The 10,797-nt window shown below is 33.9% G+C and overlaps 1 protein-coding gene across 2 annotated transcripts; it reads right to left on the bottom strand.

Moving 5' to 3' along the window:
- Positions 1 to 52: 52 nt before the first annotated feature.
- On the bottom strand, positions 53 to 5,508 carry LOC111407194 (myb family transcription factor PHL7-like). Of its 2 annotated transcripts, XM_023036533.1 has the most exons (8): positions 5,162 to 5,508; positions 3,918 to 3,993; positions 2,850 to 3,080; positions 2,512 to 2,588; positions 2,385 to 2,427; positions 1,736 to 1,793; positions 1,557 to 1,626; positions 53 to 828 (listed from the first exon to the last, which is right to left on the bottom strand). In XM_023036533.1, exons 3-8 carry the CDS (start codon positions 3,067 to 3,069, stop codon positions 289 to 291), a joined length of 1,008 nt encoding a protein of 335 aa, XP_022892301.1. In that variant the 5' UTR covers positions 3,070 to 3,080; positions 3,918 to 3,993; positions 5,162 to 5,508; the 3' UTR covers positions 53 to 288. The 2 variants fall into 2 exon arrangements, with proteins under 2 accessions (XP_022892301.1, XP_022892300.1); XM_023036532.1 differs by lacking the exon at positions 3,918 to 3,993 and having other exon boundaries at positions 5,162 to 5,507.
- Between the last annotated feature and the right edge of the window lie 5,289 nt (positions 5,509 to 10,797).

Raw genomic sequence — 10,797 nt, 5'->3', positions numbered from 1 at the left:
GATATAACAAATAAGGACGTGTTACTGTTGTGCGATGTCAGAACCCAAGACATGAGGCATAAAATTTCCAATGACAATCCCAACCAAATGCATCAAACTACCAGATTTTTAGTGTCGAAATCACTATATAGCAACTTAGTCCTCACAGTTACAAATGGAGAGTTCGAGCAAATCCAGAAATACCCACAATATTCTCATATCTAGACACTGGTACACTTCTGATCTATGGGAAAGAAGCGAATTTCAGAAACTCTATATAGCCCAGAAATGCCACTGGACTGCTATGGATCATATATTGCCACCCGAAACTTTTCCCAGCAGTTCATTGGCGACTGACATTCCTGATGAACGATCAAACTGCTCTCCGGTCAGGAAAACTGAATGTGGCTGCTGGTAACATGGACTCAAGCTCGACTCCATTATCAAATGGGGACGCACCATCTCTTGTTTACTGAATGCTGCATCTGTACTCATTCTTTGCTTTTTTCCAGGTTTATCGCGAAGGCTATCAATTGATGAGTTCACATGACAACCGGAATCAGGGGTCAGAGGCTCCTGATGGGATGAGAAAGATTCGTCTAGAGAAAGACTCTTGGCTTTTGCACGTTCTTTGGGAGGCCTGTCCAGATGGGGAGGCTCGGATGTTGGAGCAGGGGTTGCTGGATGAACTTTGCTATCTGATTCTGGGCAAGTGTCCTCTGCTACAGGAGCTGTGACCCCAGAACCGGGCACTTCCGAAAGAGCTCCACTTACTCGTTTTTGTTCTTCAATTATCTTCTTTAAATACCTCCCTTGGGCTTCTATACGTAACTGTAGCTGTCTTTGAACCTGTTGTTCATCATTATGTTTCGAAAACAAAGATTCAAATCATTTTCATTTGAATTAGTAATCCCAAGATTTAGATTTTGTATCTCTTTTAATTTTGTTCTTTCCCTGAGAAGAAAGCTCGACAGCAAAGTTTCATAGAAACATCTAGATCTAACTGTTTTTAGCAGGTAAAAAAAAAGGAAGAAAACTGAATTTTCTGATGCTAATTCTGAATTTTAGAGAGGGAGCAGTTGGACACAACTTTCTCATTTTTACCCAGTATTGCATACCAAATTGGTGATTTACATTTTATTGCAAATAGATGTCAATTCCTGTATAATTCGCTAGACAGTACAGAAACATTTAGACCTATAAAACCTGCATCTCCTAAGAGATGAACTTTTCTCCAACACAGAGAAGCTGTTAAATACCAGGAGAAGGCTGGGGATAAATTTAAATCACCAATGAGTTTAGCATGGATTTCCTCGTAAGGTGGAGAAAGAATGCAATATGGATTATCTAACTTTCCCACGGATTCTTTCATGATGAAATGGAGCAAATTTTTCATACTTTAATAGCAACATGTTTGAAGCATAGGAATCATATTTTCGCATCAAATACAAACGCATCCCCTATTTCAACATGTCAATGTTTCAATAGCTCCATGGAAAAGTAATTGATATATCAAGAAACTTGTACAGGAAAAGCAGGGAAAAATAGTACCATGGGAGCAGGGGATGGAAGTGTACCTCCAGTTGTTCATGCAAACGCTTTTGGACCTCCATTTGCAGCTTAAGTGCTTCATTGATTTGCATTCCGCTGCAAGCATAACGAAAGAGTAAAGCCTCATATCAAAAGGCTCACTCATATGAATCCATGAATTGATCATAAAAAGAAATTGAATAAAAAAAGAATGTCATCTACTTACGATGAATCGTCCAAACTGGAAGGCATATCTCCAGATTCCTTCTTTTCAGCTTTTCCCCCTTCATAAAATTCAAAACAAGATGTGTTCAAGAAGCATTTTCTACAAGGCATTGACGCAGCTGTGGAAGCAACTTGGTACATTAAGAGATGACTGCAGCACAGATGCAATTCAGCACCAAAGGGATGAGACGCAACTGTCAGCAAAAGGAGGAGAGCGGCCACCCCTGTAGCAGCCAAGGGTAGACTCCATGCCGCCCTCCATGCCGCCCCCAGCCAGCCCTCAAGCTGGAGGCAGGATCCCCTTGACCCCCCAGGCTTGGCAAGGGTCTCCCTGGACCTGAACTGTTTTCTTTTAAATTGTTCTTTATTTTTGGCCCTGTTGTGGATGGCATTTTGGTCTTTAACGATTACGGTTTTTCTAAGTGTTAGAACTATTTATTGGCTTTTGTTTGGCACTTTGTTTTCTTGGTTGTTCTTGACTACAACTTTGAGGGTTTTCTTAAGTTCAATCTATTATTGTGTTCTTGAGAGATTGATTGTTGAGTTCACGCTTTCGTTTACATCACACATCCTTGAAATTAAAGCATAATTTGAAAAATTCAAGCAATGTAATAATACTGTAATGTCTGCATCATCTATAAAGTACATACCATCAGATGATGAATCTGGAAGATACTTGGCAAGTCGATATTTCTGTGTGCAATAGTCAGCCAAGTTACCTAGCAGACAAAATACATACAGACAGGGATTTGGAAAGGAATATCATAAGTTAAATACCTGTAAATGGCTTTTGACATGATAAATTGTTAGCCCCTGAACCCCCATAACTCGGAGAACACCTTTTGGTGTAGCACCTGAAATTGGAAAGTAAAATCTTACAACTTTTTCATGCTGATGCATAAATAAATGAAGAGTAAATAAATTCTCCAGCTGAAAGCTCAAAAACGCATCAATTTACTTATTTTTCAGAACATGACACGAGCCCATTATGAATATTTGAAAGTCAATATGAAAGCCAACACATAAAACTCTGCGCTAAAATGTCACTTTTGTCTTTCTTTCATTTGTCAGGATAACTTGCACAAGTTGGCTAAATGAAAATCAAGATGACTCACGATCTGGTCCACCAAGTTGTGCTACGGCATCGACAAACCGTTCATGAAGCTCATGTGTCCAACGAAGCCGCTGCTTAGAGGCCAGATTAAGATTGTTGTTGGCATTGTTGCCTGAGCTGATGGGATCCATTGAGCTGGCACCACAGTCTAATGGCTGACTGTGAACTAATGGATTGTTATGAACTAAGCTTGAGGTAGGAACGCCCTTTGGTTGATACATATTTCATTAATCTGTAGACAGGACAACAGAAGTCATAAACATAAAACATATACTACCCTGGTAAAGTTGGAAATCCATAAACAAAAAATAATGAATGGTCATGATGATAGAAATAAAACCTTAGGAATACAACAGAAGGTGGCATCAAACCACATAATAAGAATCCACTAGTTGGTCAAGATACTTAGACACCATGCTAAACAATTGTTTTCGTTAACTAAGGATGTATGTGGTCATGTGTTGCAGGGTCAAAGCAAGGTTATAGCAAGTTGAAGTTTATTGAGCCCAGATATTATTTGATATCAACTACATCCAGTGTTTCGTGAGAAAATGAAATGCAAAAAGAATTGGTGCCCTGAAGCAATATTCACATTCCACAATATGCTTTAAATGTGCACAAAATCGTTACTTTTGACGCACTCTTCTTGCAAAATAATGAATGTTTGAAGCCTTATTCGAAATGCACCAAAAGTCAGGATGCTTAAAATACTTCCTGTCAGTTGAGAGCTTCAACATTATCTCCAATCACTTACCGAAGAAAGAAAAGATGAAGTTTCCCATTTCCTGTACTGAGCAGGATGCTGGGGAACTACTTATTCTTGCAGAATTACCTAGAAATTATAATAGCAAAATATATAATATAGTAATAGTATATGTTCATCCCCTCCAAAAAACAGGTGCTTTCTACATAAGCATGTCAAGTTATTTTATACCAACCACAAGGAACCATCAACTATCAATTACAGAACACAACTGAGAAGTACAACTCAAATTCTCTTCAACACTATTAACTTTTAAGATCTTTTCTTTAATCATGTAGTGCTGCATGATTATGACTGTAGCAGGACCTTGGCATACAAGCGAGATGGCAGTGAAATCAATGTTCAACTTTTATAAGATCAGCAGCAGAATAGCCAGGTTTCACTGCACAGAATGGATGTTATATATGCAAAACAACATAAGTTACTTAAATTTTCACTCATCAAAATGAAATAAATACACATACAAGACCAGGAACATGATAAAGTGTATTGAGAAAGGTGCTCTTGTGTCTAAAACATCAGCAAAATTTTAGTCTCCGTTTGACTAATCTATAAATGGTCGTTACTATCAAGTTATTTACCACTAATTTCTATTTAAATAGTTTAAATTCTCCAGAAATCTACAAAGGCGCCATCCTCCTCTACCAGCTGGTTTATCGTAATATAAGAGAAAGGCTGCACATGCATAGGGAAAGATTGCAAATTGTTGAGGATTATGAACCAAGAGCAATCAATTCGAAGAAAGAAAAATAAACACTCAAGAATATGAAGGATTTATAGAAGTTCAACTCAATATGAGGCTACGTCCTCTCCCGCTATTGTAGTAATTCACTACGATGAAAAAATATTTACAAGAAAAATTGCACTCCTATATTCTCCAGCTTCTATTTTTCTCCTTTTGATGATAATTATAAAGTCTAAGTATGACTCCCTATTTATATCATAAATTAGAACAAAATCAAATTTTTCAAGAACTCCAATTCCTCAATAGAATTTTTAAAAAATACAAAAATTTAGGATCCGCAATAGTTAGGATTGATAACACAAATATACATCTCTATGTGTGTATGTTGCAATTTAGCCCATAAAGATATATTAAGAAATAAAGATATATTAAAATTCGTCAGTGGATTACAGAATCACTCATCCAAACGAGTAATTAAAAATTTAGGATCCGCAATAATTAGGATTGATAACTTAACACAATTATACATCTCTATGTGTGTATATTGCAATTAGGCCCATAATAGGGAAACTGAAACGAGCAAGAAAAATAAGTTTTATGATAATAAGAAATAAAGATATATTAAAATTCGTCAGTGGATTACAGAATCACTCATCCAAACGAGTAATTAAAAATTAAGTACCACATAATTCAAACTACAGTCGTTGCATAGATTATAAATAAACTGCCAATTTCTTTTTGAGTAAATAGTTTGCACGAATTAAAAGTTTAAAACTCAAAATAAGAGTTGACCAACTCCCAGAAGCACATAGAAAGAGTTATGAGCTAACTAAGATTAAAAAGAAAAATAAGAGGAAATCCGTACCCAGATCTATGAAATTCCAGCCGCAATCCTCCAAATCCTTGAGCTTGCTTTAAACAATAACAATCCAACCCAAGCTAACTAAAAATTATAACTTCTTTCCCAAAGCTAAACAAACCCCCCCAAATTAAAAACTAGATATTAAATTAAATGAGTTTGATATACAAGTGTAGACGAAGGGTTTCCGAAGAAAAGAGGCTGAAAGCGAAAATGAAAATTGCTGATGCTTGTTTTTGTTTATAGTTTTATTTTATAGTATAAATGGAGTGTTGAGCTGAAATAAATGCAATTGTATTTTGTTCATTTGATCATTTGGGAGTACGCATGGTTATCTCTGATTCAGTGTGTGGCATTGTGAACCCAAGTGGGTTTAAATCTAAAATAAAGGTTCAACCCGGTCCCTATAACTCTGCTCAATTTTGTGAGGGAGATAAATCGCGAGATGTGCTCTAACAAGTCAGTGAACAAGAACTGTCTGTACACAGCGCTTACAAAGAATCCAATTTCATGTCTCAGGAATCGAACCCCCACATTACAGCTATCAACAATGCATGAGATATCCTCACTCCTGTCTTTTGCACCACAGGACTATACCCCGAAGGGTCAAGTGGGTTTAAATCTACAATCATGTTTGATGTACAATCATAGATGACAAAAAATATCACGTGATATTCTATAATTAAACAATTCTAACAAAAAGTTGTTTGTGTAATGAATAGATTTTTGCTAACACATCAATTGTCAATAAAGTTATCATCCATGTTTACACAAATAACATAAACAATGTTATCGACTCTATATTTATTCAATTTTATTTTGTTTCAATTTGATCCACAAACTAAATAATTGGCTAGCTTCTTCTTTGTTAGATAATATGTTGATAACGAAGTATTCCTTTGATAAGCACATCTATCCATAGGGAAATTTGGTGGTCAATGGATCTTGTCCATGCCACATTATCCCCTTCCGGATATAGAAGGGGGTAAGTATTCTTGTTAATCAAACATGGTCGCGACATCTACGACTCGATCTTTTAAAAATAAAAGTGAGAACATTGTCTTTTTTTTTCTTTTTTTAACAAATGTTAGGCATGATAAACATGAGTTTTATTTGAAGTCAATGTGAAAGTCTTCCACGTCATAACTGAGCAACTAATCTGAAACAGAGGTTAAACTTTCGACTTGCCTTGACCATTTTGAAAAGACAAAATAGGTATTTTTATGACTAACGGTCTAGGACTGGACAGATTGCCCACGTACTAAACTTAACTCAAAAACCTAACTTGACTCAGTTGATTTGGGTTGGGTTTCCAAAGGAGTCAGGTCAATTTTCGATTTCAGATTTAACCTGCATTTAACAAAAAAGAAGATAAAATGTCCTTAAAGCCAGCAATCTAAATCAGCTTGAATTGATTTGGGTCAATTTCTTGGTAATGTTGGATTGATTATCGGATTGTGCCCGAATCTGACTCGTGCTCACCTCTAAATAACACGAGTCGAAACTCAGTTGGCTAAGTAGTAGTGGTTTTTAACTTGCTTTACTCGTTCAAATTGCATATTAATTTTATCATATTTTGTATGTAATAATATGACTGTTTACTAATACAGTGTACTTGGTATGTTATAATGAAGTGACCAAATTTATCTATTATTTTTCTTTTTCATTTTATTTAAAACTCTGCTTTGATTTAATTTTTTTTTTCTAAAATTTTATCTATATGTAGTAAAAATCGATATTTGAATTTGAAAAAAAAAATTAAGGAAAAGAAATGTAGCGTCCGTCTAGCCCCCATTTTTCTTAAATTTGAATGTTTGGATTAGTGTTTTTATGAAGAATGTGGGTTAAACAAGAATAAAAAAATTTCGATTTACGTGTAATATTATTTTATGAAAAGTTATGTGGTTGAAAATAAGAGGAAAAAAATGAAAGAGAATGAGGGCCAAACGGGGGCGGAAATGCGCCTCCGTTTAGCCCTTATTATTTGAAATTTTAATGTTTGAAATAATTTTTTTGAAAAACGTATGGTTAAAAAAGAAAAATAATTGGAAATATATATAGGCCCCGTTTGAGCAACATTAATGTAAGAATGAGAATGAAAAATATAGTCGTTATGAGCCTCATACAAGAAGTAGAAAATCAAATATGATGACTTGATGTGATGAATAATGGTAATATTTTTAATTTTAATGGACAAATAATGAGAAATAAATTGGGCCATAATATTATTTCATAAAAATGTGTGATTGATAAGAAACTAGAAAAATGAATTATAATTTTAATGAATGGCAAACAAGCACTAACCAGCCAGTCACATAAGGGATCTGGTCTTGAAGGACTCTGACTGGCCAGAATGTCAGGCACTATTCAACCAATCCATTATTACTACTAGAATTTTTTAAATTTTTGAAGGATATTTTAAGAAGACGCGTACGATAGGAAAATACATTCATTTACGCCCTTGTTTGAGTACCTTTCTTTTGGGAAGAATAAATTTTTGAATATTGTATTGAAAAAAAATGTGTGGTTAAAAAATAAAAAATATTTTGAATTTTCGTATAATATTATTTTATTAAAAAATATGTCATTGAAATTATGTCAAAACACTATTGAAAAATATGTTTTTCCAAAAGAATGGAGCTCAAACAAGGGCTACGCCAAATCTGATTAAAAAATAAAAATCTGCCCGTTGTCGGGTAAAGCCTAATTGTATGGAAAATGATGAAGCCTGACGGGCTATGGAATCCTCTAGGGATTTGAATTAAGCTATTTGTACAATTTTAGTTGACAAACATTGTTGATAATGTTGGAGGTGGCGAAATCTGGACCAATAATTTAAAAAACAGTTTTTGACAACTTAAAAATGGATGGATGTGATAATACTAACAAAGGTTGTCATCGATTATTGTACAAATGAAATTGTACAAGTAGCATGATTGTACATATTTTCAACCCTTCGTTAATGAAAAATACTATTTGTGATCGTTCACTCTGCAATCATGCTACGTGATATATATGTGACGGTTAGTGATTTGTTATATAAAATAATAAAAAATTATCACATTAATGTATCAAATCACCAATCGTCACATGCATGTCACAAAGGCAGCTACGACAATGAGTTACTGTAAATAACATTACTCTTTGTTAATATAAAAAGTACCAATATAATTGAATTTTGTCTTTTTCTTCTTTGCTCGTAATGTTTTCTGCCTCTTTATTTGAATTTTGTGTTGGAAATTATATTAAGTTTCAACTTTCAAAATTATTATATTTTTAATTTTCAGTTTTGATTTAATTAAAATCTTAATTTATATTATAACATAAAATTAAATATTTAAATGGAGGTTATGGATTGATTAATTCTCATTATTGTGGGGGTTTAAATTATACACTATAAAAAGGGAAGACACAACATGAAAATCACAATTTTGAGATATAACAAAAAAACTCACTTGAAACACTATTCTTTCTACAATTTTATATTATACTTTTGGCATCTCGTGAAAGGCTCGTTCAATTATCTCTCTATGGTCGTGCCCATAGAAGGAGAGCCACATGGGTTTTATCTTGGAGTCGTGTAGTGCCGAAAAAACCAGCACGAAGGAGGAGGCAACACGACTTTAGGACGGCGTCGTCGACGTGACTCACAAGGCTTGATTTTCTAACATTCTTCTTGTTTTATATTATTGTTAAATTTACGTTTATGTCATTTAACTGGTTATGCTAATTTCTAAATAAATCTACATACAAATCACCCAATTTTCTCAACAATCTAAAATCGTGTTGAAGTATGGTGTGTAGATATATCATATGTGTAATCTTAGTGTACCTTTTGTTACCTTTGATGCCAAATTAATTTCCTTATTGTTGCTTAGAAATTTTGGGCGTGCATTCGTGCCTAATACACATCTATAGATAGTGTACCAAGACCTGCATTCTATTGGTAGATATCAACTGCTAGTCTATTACACATCTAACACAAGTGTCGTAAGCAACCTGTTTGTATCTGAAAGAAAGTTGGATCCCCTAACCTTGTTGTCTGTCAAGAATCTCACCCATAAGTATTCTCTTGAATTGAATGAGATATAGATGATGAACAACTCTTGAGCATCAAAAATATCCCTTAGGCGTCCTGTTCACCAAGCCTCGTATATTGGCAGATTTAAATATTTGTTATAGCACAAAAATGGCATTAAATCCGTAGCATTGTAATACCCATAGGAGAAAATCCCAATCGATGTATCAAAAGCTTTATGAATATCATTTTTTAAAACCTTGAAACCAAATCCATTTTTTTTTTAAAGCACTGACACACTCTCAAGCCATTGCAATGCACTCTTCAATTTACTGCCCCTTAGCTAACAGTTTGCTTGCATTGCATTGAATTTGAACTACTAATGTCGTAATCCAGGTGCCGTCTTTGGTTAATAAAATCCGATATCGATTCAAATGTGGTTAGATTATTACAAAATTGTTTATAAGGATATTCAGATTATTTAAGATGGATTTCATTGAGCTAATGGGAAAAAATTTGATAGACCATATCTAGCTTATACCCCTAAATATATGTTGAATCAACATTAGATGAACTATTTTTCTCTGGATATAATATATTTGCATCATTTTCCGCCCATGCTATCATGTTATGTATGTTCACTCAAACAAGTTGATGCTTGAACAATGAAAATATAAAGGCAACCACAAAATCTTAGTTATAGAATCCCTTAAGACTATTTTCCTATATGGCAACTCCAGCCCTATGGTTGGAAGATGTATTAAGATTTATTTATACCTACAAATAGGAATGGCGTTGGAAATAATTTTGTATTGAAGTAGAAAGAAAGAAAAAAAGGAAAAGAAAATATAGGTATTGTATTGAAGTAGAATGGAAAAAAAAAAAGGAAAAGAAAATATAGGTATTTTCAGTGAATAAGTAGAAATTACCATTTCGAAGCAATTAGTCTGAACACAACTCTATGTATGATATGAAATCCATAATCACTTCAAAACGAGCAAAATAGGCACATTGATTTCTTACCTCGAGTTGAGTGATACTATTGACATTTCCTTTTGGTGCAAGTTCAGGTTAAAATGTCCTATTATTAATGTAAGAATAAACCATTAAATAAAGGAGGCCTATTCAGTGTTTAGCCATGATTGATTCGTTGACGATTTTCATTGATATTAAGAGCAATTGTATCCAGGTAATTCCTAGGGATCATAAAGAATGTGCTTAACTGATATTTTAGGAAAAGTAATTGTAACTCCTGTGAATAATAGTGGTCTTATTATTACTTAATTTAGATATGTAACTCTTATATTGATGTTGAGTAACATATAGTACTTCAATGTAGTATAATCAATTTTGATTTAAGTTGATGCTTGAAGAAAATATTTATAGATACTAATAGTGCAAAGGCCTAGTGCTTACCTCTCCTAGAACAAGTATATAGAGGAATCATTGCGAATATCTTAATGGTTAAAATGTCAGGAAGATTTATTATAATTTATTAATTGTACTATTTCAAAAATGAGAATTCAGTTTGGTGGCATGGCTAGTTAATTTAGACTTATGTGGTGTCAAATTTGGTTTTGAATTATTTCAAATGAAAATGTGGCGAAGGATGCAGAGAATTTTA

The sequence above is a fragment of the Olea europaea genome, chromosome 13, assembly GCF_002742605.1.
Source record: "Olea europaea var. sylvestris chromosome 13, O_europaea_v1, whole genome shotgun sequence".
NCBI classification, from domain to species: Eukaryota; Viridiplantae; Streptophyta; class Magnoliopsida; order Lamiales; family Oleaceae; genus Olea; species Olea europaea.
This window is presented reverse-complemented; position numbering and strand designations above follow the sequence as displayed.

What these genes read in the sequence shown, in the direction of transcription:
- LOC111407194 (XM_023036533.1), bottom strand. Translation starts at nt 3,069, where the DNA reads ATGTATCAACCAAAGGGCGTTCCTACCTCAAGCTTAGTTCATAACAAT. An exon ending in ACAACTTGGTGGACCAGATC is followed by an intron (nt 2,589 to 2,849) that starts GTGAGTCATCTT and finishes TTCCAATTTCAG; the next exon opens with GTGCTACACCAAAAGGTGTT. An exon ending in GTTTGCATGAACAACTGGAG is followed by an intron (nt 829 to 1,556) that starts GTACACTTCCAT and finishes GATGAACAACAG; the next exon opens with GTTCAAAGACAGCTACAGTT.